Below are 22,264 nucleotides of genomic sequence, written 5' to 3'. Positions count from 1 at the left end.
AAAAATACAAAAATTAGCTGGGCGTGGTGGCACATGCCTGTAATCCCAGCTACTCGGGAAGCTGGGGCAGGAGAATTGCTTGAACCCAGGAGGCAGAGGTTGCTGTGAGCCAAGATCACGCCATTGCACTCCAGCCTGGGCAACAAGAGCAAAACTCCGTCTCAAAAAAAAAAGAAAAAGGAAAAGAAATAATATCAATCCTCCTCAAATTCTTCCCTAAATTGAAGAGGAAAGAACATTTCCTAACTTATTCTATGAGGGCATGTTCATAGTATCCTGATCCTATGGTATACTGATATCAAAACCAAAGACACTACAAGAAAACTACAGACCTCATAAATATTGAATAAAATACACAATATCCTTCATGAATACTGAATAAAAATACTAGCGAACCAAGCTGAACATCGTATTAAAAAGATTATACACATTGGCCAGGCGCGGTGGCTCAAGCCTGTAATCCCAGTACTTTGGGAGGCCGAGGCAGGCAGATCACTTGAGGTCAGGAGTTCGAGACCAGCCTGGCCAACATGGTAAAACCCGGTCTCTACTAAAAATACAAAAACTAGCCGGCTGTGGTGGTGCATGCCTGTAGTCCCAGCTACTTAGGAGGCTGAGGCAGAAGAATCACTTGGACCTGGGAGGCAGAGGTTGCAATGAGCTGAGATCATGCAACTGGACTCCAGCCTGGGCCACAGAGCAAGACTCCCTCTCCAAAAAAAAAAAAGAGTATACATCATGACCAGGTAGACTTGATTCCTGGAATATAAGGATGGTTCAACATATGGAAATCAATTAATGAACTGTACCAGATTAATAGGATGAAGGGAAAAAATCACATGATTCTCTCAACTGATGCAGAAAAGACATCTGACAATATCCGACATCCTTTCAAAATAAAACCACTCAGAAAACAAGAAATACAGGCAACTTTCTCAACATGATAAAGGCCATATATGAAAAAAAAAGTCCAGGTGCGGTGGCTCATGCCTGTAATCTCAGCACTTTGGGAGGCTGAGGCAGGTAGATCACTTGAGGTCAGGAGTTAAGAGACCAGCCTGGCCAACATGGTGATACCCCATCTCTACAAAAATACAAAAAATTAGCCAGGTGTGGTTGCACACGCCTGGAGGCTGAGACAGGAGAATTACTTGAACTCAGGAGGCAGAGGTTGCAGTCAGCTGAGATTGTGCCATTGCACTCCAGCCTGGGCGACAGAGTGAGATTTCATCTCAACAACAAAAAAACCCCACAGTTTACATTGTCCTCAGTGACAGAAGGCTGGCAAGCTCAATGATTCATGCTCACAATCGCACTGCTTTGGGAGGCCAACGTGGTAGAATCACTGGAGCCCAGGAGTTCAAGAGAAGCCTGGGCAACATTGCAAGACCCTGTCAAAGCAAGGTCAAATCAAGGGTCAAAGCAAGGTCAAAGGAAGGTCAAAGCAAGACTCTACCAGAAAAAATTTTGGTGCGGTGGTGCATGCCTGTAGTCCTAGTTACTCAGGAGGCTGAGACAGGAGGATCACTTGAGCCCAGGAGTTTGAGGCTGCTGTGAACCACGATTACATCACTGCACTCCAGCCTGGAAAACAGAGGAAGACTCTGTCTCAAAAAATAATTTTTTTTTTAATGATGAAAGACTGAAAGTTTTTCCTCTAAGATCAGGAACAAGAGGGCTGGGGATGGTGGCTCACGCCTGTAACCCCAGCACTTTGGGAAGCTGAGGTGGGTGGATCACAAGGCCAGAAGTTCAAGACCAGCCTAACCAACATGGCAAAACCCCGTCTCTACTAAAAATGCAAAAATTAGCTGGGCATGGAAATTAGCCAGGCACCACACCTGGCTAATTTTTGTATTTTTAGTAGAGACGGGGTTTTGCTATGTTGGCCAGGCTGGTCTTGAACTCCTGACCTCAGTTGATCTGCCCACTTCTGCCTCTCAAAGAGCTGGGATTACAGGAACGAGCCCACCATGCCCATCGGAGATACTTTCTTTTTTATATTTTGAGATAAGAAAAGCTTTATTTAAAGTCAACTGGCAAGGAAGGAGGGAATGCTCAATCTCTTTTCCTGAGCTAGGGGTTGGGTTGGGTTTTATAAGCATAGGGTAATGAGGCATGATCTAATTGGATCTCACAATGAGGTGATGCTGGAAGGTAATATCTGACTGGATCCTGCCATGGGGTGATGCCAGAGCTTGATCTGATTGGATCCTGGATCCTGCCATGTGGTGTCTGATGTTTTGTTTTTTAATTTTTTTTTTTTTTTTTTGAGACAGAGTCTCGCTCTGTCACCCAAACTGGAGTGCGGTGGAGCGATCTCAGCCTACTGCAACCTCCCCCTCCCAAGTTCAAGCAATTCTCCTGCCTCAGCCTCCCAAGTAGCTGGGATTACAGGCATGGGCCACCACATCTGGCTTTTTTTTTTTTTTTTTTTTTTTTGGTAGAGACAGGGTTTCACCATGTTGGGCAGGCTGGTCTCAAACTCCTGACCTCAAGTGATCTGCCCACCTCAGCCTCCCAAAGGGCTGGGATTACAGGCAGGAGCTACCATGCCTGGCCTTGTTTTTTAACTTTTATTTTACGTTAAGTTGTACATATGCAGGTTTGTTATATAGGTAAACTTGTGTCATGGGGGTTTGTTGTACAGATTATTTTTTTGCCCAGGTACTAAGCCTAGTACCCAATAGTTATCTTTCCTGCTCCTCTCCCTCCTCCCACCCTCCACTGGGCTCCAGCATCTGTTGTTCCCCTCTTAGTGCCCATGTGTTCTCATCATTTAGTGAGAGAATATAAGTCAGAATATGTGGTATTTGGTTTTCTGTTCCTGCGTTAGTTTGCTAATGATAATGGCCTCCAGCTCCATCCATGTTCCTGCAAAGGACATAATCACGTCTTTTTTTATGTCTGAATAGTATTCCATGGCATATATGTACCACATTTTCTTTATCCAATCTGTCATTGATGGGCATTTAGGTTGATTCCATGTCTTTACTATTGTGAATAGTGCTGCAATGAACAGATGTGTGTATGTGTCTTTATGGTAGAACAACTTACATTCCTTTGGGTATATACCCAGTAATGGGATTGCTGGGTCGAATGGTAGTTCTGCCTTTAGGTCTCTGAGGAATTGCCACGCTGCTTTCCACAATGGTTGACCTAATTTACACTCCCACCAACACTGTACAAGTGTTCCCTTTTCTCTACAACCTTGCCAGCATGTTATTTTTTCTTTTTTTTACTTTTTAATAATAGCCATTCTGGCTGATGTGAGATGGCATCTCATTGTGGCTTTGATTTCTGTTTCTTTAATGATCAGTGATATTGAGTTTTTTTTCAAATGTTTGTTGGTTGCATGTATGTCTTCTTTCGAAAAGTGTCTAGGAATGAGATACTTTCACCACTTCTATTCAACATAGTATTAAAAGTTCTAACCAGAGCAATTTGGCAAAAATGAAATGAAAAGAAAAGAGAAAAGAGAGAAAGAGAGAGAAAGAGAGGGAGAGAGGGAGGGAGGGAAAAGGGAAGGGGAAGGGAAAGAGGAAAGGGAGGAAGGAAGGAAAAGAGCGTCCAAATTAGAAAAAAATTAAACTTACCTCTATTTGCAGATAGATTTTATATTCTAAAACAGTAAATACGCCACTAAAAATGTACTATAACTTGTCTGAGTGTGGTGGAGCATGCCTATAATCCCAGCACTTTGGGAGACTGAGGCAGGACAATCACTTGAGCCCAGGAGTTCAAGACCAGCCTGGGCAACAACGTGAGACCCCATCTCTACAAAAAATAAAATAATTAGCCGGGCATGCTGGCATGCCTGTAGTCCCAGCTATTCAGGAGGCTGAGGCAGGAGGATTGTTTGAGTCCTGGCAATGGAGGCTGCAGTGAGCTATAACCGTGCCACTGCACTCCAGCCTAGACAACAGGGTGAGACCCTATCTCGAAAATTTTTTTTAATAAAAAAAATTACTAGAACAAATGAACTTGGCAAAATTATAGGATACAAAATCAATACACAAAAATCAGACGCATTGCCTGCTTGCCTGCCTTTCTTTTTCTTTTTCTTTCTTTCTCTTTCTTTCTTTCTTTTCTTCTTTCTTTCTTATCTGTCTTTTTTCTTTTTGAGACAGGGTCTCACTTTGTCACCCAGGCTGGAGTACAGTGACACGATCATTACTAACTGCAGCCTTGACCTCCCAGGCTCAAGCAGTTCTCCCACCGCAGCCTTTGGAGTAGCTAGGAGGGACTTTAGGTGCTCATCACCATGCCTGGCTAATCTTCCCCCTTCCTCCTTCCCCTCCCCCCTCCCCTCCCCTCCCCTCCCCTCTCCTCTCCTCTCCTTTCCTTGACAGGGTCTTGATCTGTCGCCCAGGCTGGAGTGCAATGGCGTGATCTCAGCTCACTGCAACCTCCGCCTCCCCAGTTCTAAGTGATTCTCTTGCCTCAGCCTCCCAAGTAACTAGGATTACAGGTGCGCCACCATGCCCGGCTAATTTTGTATTTTTAGTAGAGACAGGGTTTCACCATGTTGGCCAGGCTGGTCTTGAACTCCTGACCTCAGGTGATCCACCCGCCTTAGCCTCCCAAAGTGCTGAGATTACAGGCATGAGCCACTGCACCCAGCCCCTGGCTAATTTTTTTAATTTTTATTTTTAGAGATGGCATTTCACTGTGTTGCCCAGGCTGGTCTTGAACTCCTGGCCTCAAGTGATCCTCGCTCTTCAGCCTTCTGAATTGCTGGGATTATAAGTGAGGGCCACCATGCCTGACTTTAGCACCACTTATTTTGACACACGAGAAAGATAAACCATTCTGTTCCCACTCCTGCCATCTGGTGGTCTCTTACTTGCAGCTGTATACACTCCTAACTGATGTACCTGTAATTCCCTGCTGTCCACCACCTGACTATGAGCACCCCTTCTCCTACTGTCGCCCCACAGCAAGAGTCCTCAACCTCAACACTATGGACATTTTCAACCACAGAACTCACTTGTGGGGGCTGCCTTGTACATTGTATGATTTTAACAGTATCCCTGGCCTCTTCCCACCTAATGCCAGTAGCATCCGTTGCTCAGATATGATAACCTAAAATGTTTCTTGGCTGGCACAGTGGCTCACACCTGTAATCCCAGCACTTTGGGAGGCTGAGGTGGGCGGATCACTTGAGGTTATGAGTTCATGACCAGCCTGGCCAACATGGTGAAACCCCATCCTCCTAAAAATACAAAAATTAGCTGGGTGTGGTGGCACATGCCTGTAGTCCCAACTACTCAGGAGGCTGAGGCAGGAGAATCACTTGAACCCGGGAGGTGGATGGAGGTTGTAGTGAGCCAAGAACACACCACTGCACTCCAGCCTGGGCAACAGAGCAAGACTCCGTCTCAAAAAAAAAAAAAAAAGACAATATTTCCATACTTTCCCAAAAGCCCCACTGGGGCAAATCTGGCCGAGAACCACCACCCTGCAGGAAGCCTATGCTAAGCCAACTAATCTGCTCCCTCCACCCAGCTCTGCTACAACCAAGCCAAGCCTGTCTCTCAGGCTTCTCTGGGCCTTCCCAACACCTGCCCATAGAATCTCCTTGGCAGTGAGGATTTCTACCACCACCCAGGCCTGAGTGGTCTCTCCCTCCTCTGGTCAGGATAGCAGGGGTTGGCTGTCTCCCTTGGCACTTGGCCTAACCATCACTGCATTCATGCATTTTGCTTCTGGAGGCTGAGGTCCTGGTTCCTGGGGTGGGGGCCATAACTCCTACACCAAGAATCCTTGCACCTATAGGGGTCCAATTTGTACATTTCGGTGATTGTATTAGATACTTTGCTTCAGGAATACAGCTGCAGTCAGGACCCATTGCTGTCAAAGCCATAGACTCAGGGCTGTGTGACCCTCCATCTCCCCACTGCTGGAACAGCCACAAGCAGTTCAGGAGCCTGGTCCCCTAGCCCAATGCTGAGGAGAAGGGCGTGTAGGTCCATGGAGGGGATGAGGCAGGCTGAATTTATAAATGGTCGGGAGGTCCCAAGTACTTCCTGAGGGCTCCCTGAAGGGGAGGATGGGCAGCTGTGCCCTGACTGTTGCTCCCAGCATCCCAGCTGCAGGTTCTGATGGAAGAGGGTCTTAGCCTGGGCAGAGCTAAGATGGTGAAGCCAGACCACTAGTAGGGGTAGCCACCAGAAATGGAGATCACATGTCAAGGCTGAGGGGAGACAAGGTCTGGGGACTGGCCCTACATGCTTACTCTCTACTGTACAAGCATCAGTTGCTTCTCACATTCATCCCAGCCCTGCAAGCTGATGGGTAGCCTTCATCCCGGACCCTTTGTCTTCTGTGATGGTCCCCCCTCGACACAGAACTGCATTTTCTAACCTTGAACCAACAAGTTGTACAGTGAGCTATGGGGAACAAAAGGGGCCATGAGAGGGGCCTGAAGCAGGGTCTCCCAGATGGGAGCAGGCATGGGCCCCTGCCTAGGCCTGATACCCCTGGCCTTGACAAACATGAGACCCGTGGAGGATGAGGATGAAAGCTTCCTGTCTGAGCCCTGAGTCACGGAGGTGACACAGAGGGAGGGTCCTGCCTGCTGCATGGGGGGCACAGAGTCCAGCTCCATGTGGTGCTATTCCTACCACATCCTTCCCTCCGCTTTTAACTGGAATTAGTCCTCAAGAGCCTCAGGCAGTAGAAAGGTTGTGAAAAGATAATTACCTCCAGGGCATTAAGGATACTCTCAGGGAAAAGCTTTTAATGAACCACTGGACTCAGGAACACACACATGTGCAACTTGGCATGGTCCTTGCCTCTGAAGAGCTCCCACACCAAGGTGGGGACAGGCCCCAGGAATTAGAGCTTCATGAGGTCAGAGCAGCATCAGACACACAGACGGGGATGCCCAGCCCAGGCTGGTGCTCAGGAAGACTTCCTGGAGGCCACGCGTGGGTCAGAGAGGTCTCACAACCTAGGGTTGCACATTTAGCAAATAAAAAGCAGGATGCCCAGCTATATTAGAATTTCAGAGAAACAGTGAATATCTGTTTGAGCATATGTCCCAAATATTCGACAGGACACGGTTATGCTGTAAAATTCCTCATTATTTGAAATTCCAATCTAGCTAGACATCTCCTACTTTACCTGGCCTCCCACATCACCATGACTTTCGGATTAAGTGTTGGGCTCAGAGAAGGGATGTGACAGGGGAGTTTCATATCCAGGACTTGAACCTAGGTATCCCACCTCCAATTCCAGACTAGAGTCTGACAGACACAGCACCTCCCCTCTACCACTTAGCCAAGTGACATTGGGCTGGCTACTCAATCTGAGCTTTTGCCTATCTGCAAAATAAATGTGTGTGGTGGATATTAAAGCCTTGCCTCTCAAATGTATACTAGCAACCAGAACCTTTGGGCTCACCTGGGACGAAGGTGAGAACTCAAATGCAGAACCCCAGGCTGTGCCCTACACGTATTCTCATGGAAGTATGGAGACACATCCCAGAAGGCAATGGTGGATTCAACAGGCATTGGGAGGTGCTAGCACAGAGCTGGGCTGCAACAGGCGTGCCAGGTGCCTGAGCCACTTCGGCCCCTACAGGAACCCTTGGAGGGAACATTTTACCCCCACTTACAGGTGAGAACCTAGAGAAGGCCAAGAAAAGTGACATGCCTTCCCTGTATGAGACCATACAGTCAGAAAGTGGCCATCGTGGTCTGACCTGGCCACTGTGCCCACAGAGCACCTGGGACATTGAGGCGAGCCACAGCAGGATGCTGCGTGGTGGAGGCAAACCTTGGGGTGTTCGTCTGAAGACCCCCTTGATGTGCCTTGTTCTTTAGCCCACTGGTGCCACAGATACCCTCGGTGCATTCTACGCCAAACCTACTGCTTCTCAGCAGGTTTGCGGATAGGTGGAGGGAAAACAAGACACTGGATGCATTGAGTTCTGAAAGCATTTCAGGATAAATAAACTAAATAATGCGCATTTGCGGCCGGGTGCGGTGGCTCACGCTTGTAATCCCAGCACTTTGGGAGGCCGAGGCGGGCAGATCACAAGGTCAGGAGATCGAGACCACGGTGAAACCTCGTCTCTACTAAAAATACAAAAAATTAGCTGGGCGTGGTGGCGGGCGCCTGTAGTCCCAGCTACTCGGAGAGGCTGAGGCAGGAGAATGGCGTGAACCCGGGAGGCGGAGCTTGCAGTGAGCCGAGATCGCGCCACTGCACTCCAGCCTGGGTGGCAGAGTGAGACTCTGTCTCAAAAAAAAAAAAAAGAATAATGCACATTTGCCCAGTGTCATGCCTGGCACAGAGCAGGTCCGCTTGGCCAAGGCACCTTCCCCTCTGCAGTGATGAACCACTCCTTCCCTTCCTTACCCTTGTAAACATGGCTGTGAGGAATGGAAGAGCAGCAACTCACAGCCTGTTCCACAAGGCAGGAGTCTTACATAATGATGTTCCTGGGGAAAAGGATGACAGCTGACAGGGGCACCTTCCCTGCTCAAATTCAACTTTATCACCATTGCCTCTTGGGGCCCCTGCCCCTTAAGTCCAAAGTCTCACAACTAATTCCCCCAAAGCTGAGTCATTCATCCTTAGCAGATGCAGGCAGAGAATCTGCTGGGCTGGGAATGCACCCTCAGCCTTTTGTGCTCTAGGTCCAGAGGTTTCTGGGCACACCACTGTCCTCCCATCTGCTATCACCAGGTATATCAACAGAATGCTGTTGGCCGGGTGTGGTGGTTCATGCCTGTAATCCCAGAACTTTGGGAGGCCGAGGCGGGTGGATCACCCGAGGTCAGGAGTTCATCCTGGCCAAACATGGTGAAATCTCGTCTCTACAAAAATACAAAAATTAGCCAGGCATGATGGCGGGTGCCTGTAATCCCAGCTACTTGGGAGGCTGAGGCGGGAGAATTGCTTGAACCCAGGAGGCAGAGGTTGTAGTGAGCCGAGATGGCGCCACTGCACTCTAGCCTGGGTGACAGAATAAGACTTCAAAAAAAAAAAAAAAAAAGAAAAAGAATGCCCTTGTTTTCAAAAACCCGCTATCTTCTGTATCCTTTGAATTTTTAACATGTGACTATTTTTTAAAAAAATCTAATTTTCATTCCCCATTGCATATTTTGGTAACAACCCTCTGGTCTTTCCACCCTCAAATGTGCAGGGATCCCTCCCACCCCAGGGAATATGCACATGCTGTCCCCCCTGCTAGGATTGCTGTTCCCTCCCACCCTTCCCATCTCAGCATAAACCTCACTTTCTCAAGGAAGCCAGCATTCTCTCCAACTGGGTCAGGGCCCCTTATAGCCCTCCAGTACCCTGAACTCCCAACAACATGACTATCGAGCAGTCTGCACTGGCTGACCACCTCTGCTCCTTGCCTCATAGACTGTGCCTTGTCTATCTGATTCCAGACCCTAGCACAGTCCACACACCCAGGTACCCATTCAGGTGTAGGTGTGGGCAAAACTGTGCCAGCCCAGAGTGGAGAGGCCACTGCATTCTCCTGACCTTCCTGCTTGAGCCCAGGGCGTCACCAGCCTGAAAACCATCCAAGCTTCTCTGCTGTTTAGTGAAGCTTTAGGCTTCCAGGCAGCACGTGCCACACCCCCTTCCTCCCTTCCAGGCCCATACACCCTCTGTGCTGTTTGGCCCTGGACAGCCCTAGGTTCTTTTGCCCATAGCACACATACCCTCATCCCAGGCCTGCCGCAGTCCTGATTTGCACGTTTGTGCAAAGGGCACAGGCTTTGGCCAGACTAAGTCCAAGAGGCCAACCCTGAGTGCCTGTTTGTTCACACGTAAATGGGTACATGGTACCTGCCTCCCAGGTGGGGTGTTGGATGAGCCCTGTATACTTACTTTCTCTCTGTAGTCTCAGGACATGAAGATGGACCTTCCTGTTTTTTATTTTTTTAAAGATAGAGTCTCACGGCCAGGCATGGTGGCTCACGCCTGTAATCCCAGCACTTTGGGAGGCCGAGGTGGGTGGATCACCTGAGGTCAGGAATTCAAGACCAGCCTGACCAACATGGTGAAACTCTGTCTCTACTAAAAACACAGAAAACTTAGCCAGACGTGGTGGCAGCTGCCAGTAATCCCAGCTACTCAAGAGGCTGAGGCAGGAAGTGCTTGAACCCGGGAGGCAGAGGTTGCAGTGAGCTGAGATTGCACCACCGCACTCCAGCCTTGGCAACAAAGTGAGACTCTGTGTCAAAAAAAAAGAGAGAGAGAGAGGGTCTCAGTATGTTGCCCAGGATGGAGTGCAGTTGCGTTATCATACAGCCTCGAACTTCTGGGCTCAAGCAATCCTCCCATTCTTTCCAATGCCCTGGCCCCAGAGCACCCACATGGTGCCTAACCCCATAGCAAAAGCCCCCGTGGTACCAGCTACTCCACCAGGGTGGATAGGCCAGAACCCAAATCCTGCAAAGAACCTCATTCACCAGGCAACTTCTAAGCCTCATCTTCCCCAGCTAAAACATAGAAATAGCTTCCCCCAGGGATGCCGTTAGGAGAAAAGAATGTACACTTTGAACAAACAGCCACCATACCTTTACCTAAGCTCCTCTGCTCCGGGCCCAGTCCCTGCTGTCCCCAGGCAGGAACACAGCGTAAGGCTGGCTCCATGTTCCTCTACCCCATCCCCCAAAGAAAGAAATCACTGGGGAAACCAATCTCCTCTCCATCCAGGGTGGCTCTGGGATACAAGCTCTTGGTAGGGTGTGCCTGGAAGTGACAAGGTCAGAGAGATAAACATAGTGGAGACAGACTGTGCATCACTTTAGAATACAGCTTGGCTAAAACATCCAGAGCACTCACTGTCCCCAGGACCAGCCTCAGCACTCCATGAAGTCAGGTGGGAAGGCCAACCTAGGGCAAGGACCAGGCCTCAGCACTGCAGGCACTCTCTGCCCTGTCTCGTCTTCCAAGAGGTGGAAGCGATGCCCACTAGTAGGGTCTGTGCAGTTGACAGATGTCTCCCAGCAGATGCTCAAATGGTTGCTCTTTATCTCCAGTTCCATTAACTTTTTCCTTCTGAATACTGCTAACCACCAGACTGCAAGAATATCGTCTGCCGCTCCTTAGCAGCTCTAGTTCACACCTGCCCAGAAAATACCACCGTCCTGCCCCCATCATACACACTGGCTTCGTGGAAATCCTTGGGTGCTAACAGAAGAGGAGCAGGGATCATGGAGGCCCCAAATCTCGAGTCCTGCTAGCTTCAGTCCTACCATGACCAAAGGCCCAGACTCCCTCGTCTCTGTACAAGCTTTTGCCAAGAAAAAACTTGGTTCTTTCTAAAATACTCAGGCACTCTCCTAGTTTCTCCCCACTCTCCCACTGCCCCAACCTCCTCATGCCCCCAGCCTGGCCTTGTGATGCCTGGTAAGCAGGTGACATGCAATCTAGGACCCCAAGCTAGCAGAGAGGCCCAGCCTTCAGGTTGAGAAGGCAGCTGGAAAGCTCAGGCCAGGGCACAAGAACAGTACGTGTGTGTATGTTACACCACCACATAAACATAACACACAGACACAGCTCACACATCAACAGTTGTTCAGAAAGGGACCAGCAGATAGCTGCCCTGGCTCCTCTAAGGAAGAGAAGGCAGCTTCCCCCTGAATCTACATGTGCGTGTGCTCAGGGAGAGGCAGGCTGGTGGTCAGGAAGGCCCATCTCCCAGCCTGATCCCAGGCAGCAGGGCTGCAGGAGCTGGGCAGGAAGGCTCTGGGCCGGCCATAGCCACCTGCCAGCAAGGGCAGGCTTCTCTTCTCATGGCTGGGGCAGCTCGGCACAGCTGACCTCTGCTGGCCAAGTGAAGCACTGCATGCAGCCGCAGAGCCAGGCGCAGCGGTCTTCTGGAAGTTTCCCGACTCCTGATGTTTTGGGGATTCGAATAGTCCTTTTCACATGCCGGAGGCACAAACTGGGGCAGCTAAAATTTTTATTCTGTTGTCAAGGGGCAAGATGCCAGCTTGGAAGTGCCAAGGAGCTAAAGGGCCCAGCACTGCCGGCCCCAGAATTGTCTGTTCAGGCTGTGCCGTAAGCACCAGAGCCTCGCCTGTCCACAAAGGGTGTAAGCCTGTGCTCCACAATGTGCTCAGCTCCAGAGAGGCCCAACAACCTCAGGAGGGCTTGGCTGTGGGTCTGAATTTCTTTCCTGTGTGCTTGAAGCTGCGCAGTGGGTTCTGGGACTTCACTCTCTAAGGAGGCAAAGTCATAGGTTAGTTGGGGGAATCAGGCTGACAGACTATCCACCCACCCAACAGAGAAAGACACAAAGGGAGCCGTGCCAGCACCTGGCCAACACGACCAGAAGGTGCTGCAGATAAGGAAATGGGGAAAGGCAGCTGGGGAAAGAAAAGCAGGGCCTGCAGGCGGCTGCAAAAGTACCCCTATCCCACACCAGATTTTGTCCCAGCCACCAGATTTTTGGGGCCCAGTTCTAGGGTGCCCTCTCTTCCCCTCCCTAGGGCAAGGCGCCTACACATTCTGGTGATGACAAAAGAGCAGGTGGGGAGGAGTCCTGCAGCTGTCCGCAGTCCCCAGGAGCCATACCTTGGCCTTCCTACAAGAGGAAGACAGCTTCTTCCGCTTCTTGTGAGGGCGCACCAGGCCACGGAGAGCAGGAGGAACTGGAAGAGATGCTTGCCTGAGCAGTGGGCTCACCGCTACTGCTCCCACCCCTACCCTCCCACTGATTCTGCAGCAAATTCTCCAATTCTGACCCAACTGGTAGCCTATGACATACATCTATTCACTATCACATCTGCACAGGGCCAGGAGAATGTGAGCACCTTAGACTTCCACTATCTAAATCACTCTCCTGTATTGTTTAGATTTGTTGCAATAAACATGTAACAAGAAAGAAAGAGACAGACATCCTTAAAGAAAGAAAATGTAGCTGAAATAAAAGTCAACAGGTAGTTTCTTCACCTGTGGCCCATTACTACAGATACAGGGGGCCCCGCATCCCAGCTGCACCTGATCCTGGCTCTATCTTCACCTCGCCCACCCCATGGACTCCCCCAGGCCAACCACACCTGGGCCCTCCCCTTCAAGTGTCAAACATCCCACATCCTGACACCTTTCCACCTTCTCCTGGCCCTTCTAAACCTCCTGGCCACGCCTTGGCAAGTGACTCCACTATAGGAGCAGACTGGGTTCCTGAGGCCAAAGCTCCAGCCTTACCTTCTCCCTCCCAACTCACCCTCCCAACTCCCCTCCTCACATCTCAGGCCAGGACCTGGACTGGGGTCTCCTCCAGCTCACTGTCCTGTGGGAACCTGGCCCCCACCGCTCTCTCTCTGGCATTTTCATGTTCCCATCTCTTCTGGATCCTTCCTTTCCCAGTGCCCAGGCTTTTCCTGCCCTGGAACATTCCATCTCCACCCTTTGTCACCTCCACAGCAGCAACACCACACCCGCTGGGTGGCTGCAGGTCCAGGCTGAGCAGACCCTGTGGCATTGGGAAGGGTCCCGCACTTGCTGCCCACAGCCTCCTCTCCACCACTCTCCTCCTTCAATCCATTTTAGGCATAAAAGTCACACTCATTACCAAAAACACCTCCTATGAGACACTGAAAGAAGTCATTACCCAGAGCCTGCCTAAGATGAGGAGAGGTGCGCAGCTTTAATGGTCACATAAAGCTCTAGCCTGGGCTGCACCACAGAAACCAATCCGAGGGTCCTGACCTCATGCCTGCCAACCCCTGCATCCCTCGCACCACCACTGGCTCTTCTCTTGCTACCTTGTCTGTTTAGGCCTTACAGAGTCTGTCTCCCTGCTGACTGTTCTTATCCAGAGACTCCACAGATGCCTCTTCAGCAGCTGCTAATCTTGAGTCTTTTGCAGCACAGGTGGCTCTCTCTGCCTCCTGCCCGTGACTCTCTCCCAAACCTGTTCACTCCCTTCGACCCATGGATGGCCATTTGGCCCAGCTCTGGAGACCACCTGGCCTGAAATGCTGGGTCTGCCACCCACTCTGCACCACCTCAATTTCCTCATCTCTAAAATGGAGACAGCAACAGCTAACCCATGGGACCATGCAAACAAGTTTAGAAACACAGGAGTGTGTCTGTTTACATGCCCGCGTGCTGCCAGGGTCTCCAGATTCTATTCTGCCTGAGCATCCCCAGCACCAAACACAGGGGCTGATCCAGCAGTGGAGAAATTAATGCCACTTCCCCAGCCTGCTGCCTCCTGCCCTGTCAGGCCACACTCACCCAGGTAGTCAGGAACATGACCCAGGTGGGGCTTCACCACTGCGGGGTGCAAAGGTAGGTCATGCCGCAGCAGCTGGAGGTCCCTGGGGTTGTCTTCAAAGTATGTCTGCCGGGGGAAGAGGGAGAGCCACAGAGTGAGCATCTTTCTTGTGTGACTTCACAGACCTAGCTTTTCAAAGGATAACAGAGTCATGTGTTTCAAAAGGCATGAGGCAGCTGCTTCTGCGCATTTCTCAGAACCCCCTGGGAGTGGATGTTTCCATTTTCCCTTCTCCATGACACATATGGCAGTACCCTGCACCCCTTTTTGCTGGGCATCATCTTACAGACTGTTCCATATGGACATGCAACCAACCTCATTCCTTCCCATGTAACCTTCGGCTCTGGATGCACCTGAGTTTACCTAGCAAGCCCCCTATGGTGGCCACAGGCTGTTTCCAACTTTTGGTTCCATGATAATGCCATGGATGGATGAATGCAGGCACATGCTTGACTGTGCACATTCACAAGTGTGACCAGGATTAAGTTCCAGAAGTGGAATTTCAGATGAAAGGACACATGAGCTCATAATTCTGCTGGACAGTGTCCACCATAAGGTTGTGCCAATTTACCACCAAGCAGAACAGACTGGCTTCCTTCCATGATTCTGGGTCCATTTCCTCCCCTTCTGTGCCAAAGGCCAGAAAACTGCCCAGTTCTCTGCTTCTCACCACTCGGAGATCAGCCAGTCTCCAAAAAGGGCAGCTGTCTAAGATCTGTCCCCTTCTGACCTCCCATCCCCTCACCTTAAGCTTCTCAGAGTGCAGAAGCTCCTCCTTGATCTCCTTCAATCTTGCCTCCCGAATGGCCTGCTTAGTCACTGAGCGCATGGCATCCTGCGGGTGGACACTGAAGGTCAAGATAGTGGGGCTGCCCCAAAGCCTCCCTTCACACCTGGATGCTCAGCAACATGGTGCAATTCCTGGGCCACAGCCCCTCCCCTCTCATTCCCCTCCCCACCACAGCAGCTCACCCTGCAGCGATAGCGGAAGCCCTCGATCTCCTCCATCCGGAACTGGTAGGGGAGCAGAATGGGGCCCCTGTTCTCTGTGGAGAAGAAAGCAGTGAGGGTCCCACAGGCTGAGGCCTTAGGACAGGGTCTTCATTGGAGGCCTCCTGCACCTCCTCCTTGGGGGAAAGCAGCAGGGGACCCACTGCCTTCCTGGGATGCCGAACATGCAGCTTAGCTGTACCTGGGCCTCTTACAGTGATGACCCATCTGTCCACATGTGTGGATGGAGGTGGCCTGTGTGGCCCCAAGCCCAAGAAGCCATCACCCACTCTCTTCTCCTCTCCCAAGGAGTACCCCATGGTATTCCTTGGGAGTCAAGGTATCCCGTGACGATGGCCACAGAGAGCAGTCTAGGACCACTCAGCACCCTGGGGTCAGGTGCTGTCCTGAGCAGTCACAGCAGCCTGTCAGGTCACTCAACGCTCATGAGGCAGGCAGTAAACACAACTTTGGACAAATTACCTCAATTTGTTTATCTCTCAAGGGGGACAGTGCCTGCTACTCAGGGCAGAACAAGGATGGATGGTGGAAGTGGCCTGTCACACTATGTTGTGACCTCTGTCATCATTATCATAGAGTTTTAAAGCATCGTGGGAGAAGCCTGACCCTGGCCCAGGACCACAAGAGCCAGGTTCTTACCTCCACTGAGAAGCTCCTCAATCTTGCCTAAGTGGGACTGCTCCGTGGGCAGCACAAAGGTTAAGACTATGCCTGGGTTGTTAGCACGTGCTGTCCTGCAAGGGGAGACAGTGCAGCTTGCATCTCCAACCCGCAGGCTCTGTCCAGCACACCCCAAGTCCCTCAGCGTGCCCACCACACAGATGCCTGGGCCATCACACTCCTAGCCCTCCTACCTGCCAGCTCGATGGATGTAGGCCTCAGGGGTTGGGGGAAGATCAAAGTTGAGCACAGCAGACACATGATGGAAGTCTATGCCCCGGGCCACACCTGCCTCTGGATCAGAGGCCCTGCAGAGATAACTCAATGTCAGCCGGACCCTTCCTCTCCTCTGGGCAGGTATTCACACACTGAATCAGCAAAACTTCCTCTAAACAATGCCTGTAGATCATAAGACTCCGACATACAGAGGACTCTTCAACAATGGAACCGTTCCAGGAGTCAGGGTTTCCTGGGGCAGCCTGGAGCTTTGACATGTAGCCAAATCTTGGCCTGACCTCTGTTCTGGGACAACAGCAGAACTCATTGCCCTACGTGGTGATCTGAGAACCAACCCTGAGCTAGTCAAGCCTTCAGCTGGACAGAGACTGGAGAGTTGGGGGGTTCCTTTTCCCTTCAGAAATATGCTCTCTCCAAGTCACAGCCATACCCCCAATGCAGGATGGGCCATCTCCCCTGCAGGGCTCTGCATGCCAACAACCCCGGCAGGTTTGCCCTTCGTGGTGCATGTGCAGTGTGCACCATCCACTCCCTTCTCTATATCCAGGCAGCTGAGCAAGAACCTGCGAGGCTCTCTGGGCTATACTACCAGCCAGGCCTGGAAGGTTTGGCTCCCTGCTCTGTGCACTCTGGTTTTAGTCTTCTAAAAAGCTAAAAACACAGGCATTTCTGGGGAGGGATGGAAAAAGAGGCATGGACTCACTTGTCCCCTTTGGGCCCTCGGCCCCGACGCTTGCCCTTGACCGGGGCCCCCAGGACTTCAGCATCAGTTGCTATGACACAGTCGTAGAAGCCTTGGTTGAACTGTGAGATGATGTGGCACCTGCAGCCAAGAGCGGACAGAGAATCAGCTTGGCAGAGCAAGCTCAAGGCCCCTCTGCCATCCCTACTATCATAGTAACCGTCACCCTTTCCTTTTTCCTCTTCTTAATCTCTTTCCCTACTTAAGTCATTGTGCCTCAGTTTCCTCAGCTGGAAATAAATTATAGGGTTTTGTTTTGTTTTTTTGAGACAGAGTTTCACTCTTGTTGCCCAGGCTGGAGTACAATGGCACAATCTCAGCTCACTGCAACCTCCATTTCCCGGGTTCAAGCAATTCTCCTGTCTCAGCTTCCTGAGTAGCTGGGATTACAGGCGCCTGCCACCATGCCCGGCTAACTTTTGTATTTTTAGTAGAGACGGGGTTTCACCATGCTGGCCAGGCTGGTCTCGAACTCCTGACCTCAGGCGATCCGCCCACCTCGGCCTCCCAAAGTGCTGGGATTACAGCAGGCATAAGCCACGGCGCCCGGCCATGATGGGTATTTTGGAGTTGGGAGAAGTCAGTATCAGTCACATCTAGAACCTGGCCCCTACTAAGTGCTTAAGAAACAGAACATTAACTGGGTTCCCTTTCCATCTCTATCTTCAACTTATTTCAACCAAGATGTTGGCTGTGGCAGACCTGGAGCGCAGTGGAAGTTCTCCATTGAGCACACAGCTCGGGATACTGAACTGCTCCAGGAACAGGCGTAGCCGGTAACTCCGGTCTAGAGTATTGACAAAGAGCAGAGACTTGCCCCGAATCAATGACAGCTTGAGCAGGGCATACAGCAGGAGGAATTTGTCTTCCTCAGTCTCACAGACCACCTGAAACTGCTGTAACTGGTCTGGCCCAGGCAGCTGGGACTCCTGTAACTTAAGGGTAACCTGGGGAGAAAACAGGCCTGTGGTCAGAAAGGAAAAAAACACAGAGATGGTATTGCCACTTGCTCACCAACCAAAGCATCAACATTTTAGTGCAGGGCAGAGATGCATTTAAGGATTCCTGGCACCCTAAGTCTCCTCCAGTTTTGTAACCTAAAACCCCAAAATGCCCTTATTGTTGTGGTATATAGAGTATACCACATAAACCACATATAAAATACTTCCAAGCACAGAACAAAGAGAAACACATCAATAAAGGACTACATCGAGGAGGGAAGGCCTACAGCAACAGGCCTTCTGAAAGGTAAAGTTTACTTAAGATGAGAACCTTGGCCTTAGAATTTTGGCTCTGCTGCTCAAAGCTGCCCCTTAGGGGAGGTCCTTGCTCAGGATTTTAGGCAAAGCATGGCCTGAGACATCCCTTGTGGATACTTGGAAATATATAGTGATTTTAGACCACTGGCTTTTAGTGCCTCAGGACCAGGGATGAGACACTAAGTGACAACTGTCCCACCCAAAACACCAAAGGCTCCCCTAAGAGGGAGCATCAAGATCTTTGAGTGCCCCCATGCCCGCAGCTCCAGACACTTCCATGGTGCCTCTTACCGGGTTATGTAATACCAGCTCCTTGAGTGCTTGTACGTCCTCGTTAAAAGTAGCTGACATGAGAAAAGCCTGGTAAATCCGGGGCAAGTGACTGAAATGAAAGAGTTCAATCAGATTCCAGATCCAAGGGTCGCTAATTGTAGTAACTGGCTTCCAGCCACCCCACTGTCGTCCCAACTCCTACTCACAGATGTTTCCACTAGGAATCACACCCACCTCTGCCTTACCAGAGGAGACTCTTGAGCTCTTCTTCAAAGCCAAAGGAAAAAAGAAGATCAGCTTCGTCCACCACCAAAAGCTCCAGGGAGTCACGAAGTTTCAGGCTGTCTTGCTGCAAGTGGCTTAATATGCGAGATGGGGTCCCCACTACCACATCTGGCTTCTCCATCAGCACAGCTCTGCAGGTGGGCAAGACATCAGTATCAGGGAGAATGTAGCAGCTAGGATCTCACCCTGGACTTGCTCTCTTTTTTGCCATACACAAACCCAACCCCACAACACTGTGTAGCTTCATTCAGGTACAGCTTTGCTGCTTTTACCCACCTCTGAGAGGCTGAGTCTTCAGCAGCTGAGACATTGGCCACTCGGACATCCCGAGCACAGTAGGTAGCCAGCTGCTGAATCATAGACTGTGCCTGCCGTGCCAGCTCCTTGGTAGGAACAAGAACAAGGCCTCTCACTGCCTGTTCTACCACAGGACCTGTCTGTAAGAATATGAATTAAAGACTTTAGCCAGCAGTGCACATCACTGTGTCCACCTGATGCTTTTCTCTACCCCTTCCAGCCTACCTGACCCATCTGCTGCAACACTACTCAGCAGTACTTTGATCATCTATCACTCTGCCCGCCTCAGAATGCAGAGTGGAGAGTTCTTTCCCCAGGAACTGACCCTCAAAAAGAATAACGTACGCTGATGTTTATGAAGCTACTTTAAATGTATTAGTTATGAAGCTAAATTCTCACAATAATTCTATAAGTAGAAAAGAGAGATGTGCTCCCTTTTTATGTAACAAAGAAAAGAAAGTGCTTTGTTGAAGATTACGCAAAGGTTGGTGGTAGCAGGGCCGGACAAGGATCCAGGTAACCTGAACTCCAGCCCAGAGTGTTTGCCACAACAGCACCAGGTTCTCAGGCCGGCCTGCACGGGTACAGGGCCAAGAGAAAACCTCAGATAAACGGGAACCGCCCCTCCCGGCTTTTGGAGCTTGCCTCCTTCCTCCTCTCAGCTCTCTCGTTACCCACCGCCTTCCTATGGAGCAACAGCTGCAGCATCGGAATGGCATAAGCGGCCGTCTTCCCGGAGCCCGTGCGGGCCCGAGCCAGGAGGTCCTTCCCTTCTAGGGCCAGTGGGATGGCCTTTTCCTGGATCAGCGTAGGTCGCGACCAGCCCAGATCGGTGACAGCCTAGGAGAGACCAGGAGTGCGGTTCACGCGGCGTGAAGAGTGATGGCGCGCCCCGCGGAGCCCGTAAGCCGGCTCCCCAGCCCTCGCGTGTACCTGAAGGAGTCGGGGATCGAGGCCCATGTGCTCGAAGCCCAGTGCTTCAGAATCCTCCATGGCGCTGCTCAGTAGCCTACCACGCACGCGCTGCAGGAAAAACGCCACCGACGCGAGCGGGAGCAAAGCAACAACCAATCGGCTTCGGAGACGCAGTCACTTCCCGGAAGTGCTGGCTCCTAGGCTTCCGGTGCTCGGACGGAGCTCTGCGACTGCGCAGTCCCCGGGACTGGGTCTAACGGGGCGGTGGAGCGGCCCTGCTGGAGTCGACGGTGTACTTTGGACTACAGAGCCGCTCCACTGGCTCCTCCGGCGTTCCCAGACGCCGCTGACGCACCTGATTCTCGCGACCTGCAGGAGAAGCCTCGGCCGGGGCCGGGGGCCGAGGGCCGAGGTCGTGACGGGCATGACCGTCTCTCTGCTTGGTTAGGGTTAGTGTCCCGCCGGGCACATCACCCTATGATGGAGCCACTGAGATAGACTGGGCTGAGGGGAACCCGTTGGAATAATGAGCCATGGCAGCAACTGCCTGAGAGAGAGGACCAGCGGGTTGCTGTAGGGCTGCCTGTCAGTCACCTGCACAGCTTGGTTTCTGTTCTTTGTGTCCCAAGTCGGACTCGGGTCACCGGTTAAGACCCGTGTCAGACTTCTGACCTACAGACTTGCGTCGTTTTAAGCCACTAAATTTGTCGTAATTTGTTACAGTAGCAATAGGAAACTAATACAGGTGAGGACTAAGAATCCTAATCACAAATCTTTTTTTTTTTTTTTTTGAGACATGGTCTCACTGTCACCCAGGCTGGCGCGATCTCAGGCTCAAGCGGTCCTCCCACCTCAGCCTCCTGGAAAGCTAAGACTACAGGCACGCACCACCACGTCCAGTTAGCGTGTATGTATGTATGTATGTATGTACGTACGTGTGTGTGCGTATGTGTATATATGTATCTCCTCCTCCCCTCCCCTTCTCTTCTTTTCTTTCTAGATGGGGTTTCGCCACGTTGCCCAGGACAGTTTTGAACTCCTGGGGCCAAGCGATCTGCCTTCCTCGGCCTCCTAAAGTGCTGGGATTACAGGCGCCAGCCACTGCTCCTGGCCCATAAGTCTTTCAGTGTAGAAGAGGGAAGCAGAAGAGGTCAAAGTGGTGCCATGTGAGAGCTCAACCCACCCTTGCTGGAGGAAGGGAGCCAGAGCCAAGCTGGAAGAAGCAAGGAAACAGACCTCTGTGATTACATTAGGCCCATCCAGATGATCCAGGATAATCTATTTTACAGTCATCTGATTAGCAATTTAATTCTCTTTTGTCATGTTAGGTAACATATTCACATGTTTCAGAGTGGTAGGCCATTATTCTGCCTACCATACCACCCAACACAAATCTACATTAAGACTATATCTGAGTGTTGCACAGGAATTTATGTCAACAAGCTTCCAGGATGATCCTGTGCATCCTGTCTGATGCAGCCCAGCACCTGAGTACCAGAGACTAGCATCTGGCTGTTAGGTTAGGAGAGATCAGCTCATGCACCAACAGGTAGTCATGCTGGGACCAAATGATGAAGATAGGTACAACTAGTCCCAGTGAGCTGGGGAACTGGGCTGGGATAATAGAGGATGTTAAGAATAGAGTGTCCCCTCAACCCCAGCGCTTTTTTTTCTTTTTTTGTGGTAAGGAGGGAGAAGGCTGTTTGGTGAGGATGTTGTAAACTCTGAGAAAGCAGGAATTTCAAAAGAGTCAAGGGTAGTATTGGGGGGAAAATCACCAGAATCTTTGTGCATGTACCCTAACTGCTGTTTTTTGTCTTTGTTTTTTAGAAGGAGTCTCACTCTGTCACTCAGGCTGGAGTGCAGTGGCATGATCTCGGCTCACTGCAAGCTCCACCTCCCGGGTTCACACCATTCTCTTGCCTCAGCCTCCCAAGTAGCTGGGACCACAGGCACCTGCCACCAAGCCCGGCTAATTTTTTGTATTTTTAGTAGAGACGGGTTTTCACCGTGTTAGCCAGGATGGTCTCGATTTCCTGACCTTGTGATCTGCCCGCCTCGGCCTCCCAAAGTGCTGGGATTACAGGCGTGAGCCACCGCGCCCGGCCCCTAACTGCTGTTTTTTAAAAAACTTTTTAGGTCACAACCTATCTGCAAATATGACACACCAGTATGGAAATCCTTATTCTTCTCAAAGCCACCAGCTATTGGCCCATCCACCGACTATCCCAATTCCACCTGCCTTATCAGTGGAAAGGGGAAATGTATGCCCACTTTTTCCTCACACCATTCCCCTTTCTATGAAAAACCAAGAGAAACCCAGGA

General features: G+C 50.8%; 2 protein-coding genes across 3 annotated transcripts in view; one reads left to right on the top strand and one right to left on the bottom strand.

Moving 5' to 3' along the window:
• OGDH (oxoglutarate dehydrogenase) overlaps positions 1-22,264 on the top strand; it is a 486,510-nt gene that overhangs the window by 326,896 nt on the left and 137,350 nt on the right. The gene's annotated exons all lie outside the window — the stretch shown is intronic.
• DDX56 (DEAD-box helicase 56) lies at positions 11,518-21,960 on the bottom strand. Of its 2 annotated transcripts, none has more exons than XM_032758174.2 (14): positions 19,958-21,960; positions 19,703-19,864; positions 19,004-19,164; positions 18,688-18,858; positions 18,461-18,551; positions 17,613-17,857; positions 16,872-16,991; positions 16,126-16,239; positions 15,911-16,005; positions 15,233-15,306; positions 15,006-15,095; positions 14,221-14,326; positions 12,553-12,629; positions 11,518-12,197 (listed from the first exon to the last, which is right to left on the bottom strand). In XM_032758174.2, the coding sequence occupies exons 1-14, from the start codon at positions 20,015-20,017 to the stop codon at positions 12,120-12,122; spliced, it is 1,644 nt and encodes a 547-aa protein (XP_032614065.1). In that variant the 5' UTR covers positions 20,018-21,960; the 3' UTR covers positions 11,518-12,119. The 2 variants fall into 2 exon arrangements, with proteins under 2 accessions (XP_032614065.1, XP_032614066.1); XM_032758175.2 differs by having other exon boundaries at positions 19,004-19,110.

This window comes from Hylobates moloch, unplaced genomic scaffold (assembly GCF_009828535.3).
Source record: "Hylobates moloch isolate HMO894 unplaced genomic scaffold, HMol_V3 SCAFFOLD_1, whole genome shotgun sequence".
Lineage (NCBI taxonomy): Eukaryota > Metazoa > Chordata > Mammalia > Primates > Hylobatidae > Hylobates > Hylobates moloch.
The sequence above is the reverse complement of the archived record's forward strand: the minus strand, read 5'-3'. Positions and strand labels throughout refer to the sequence as shown.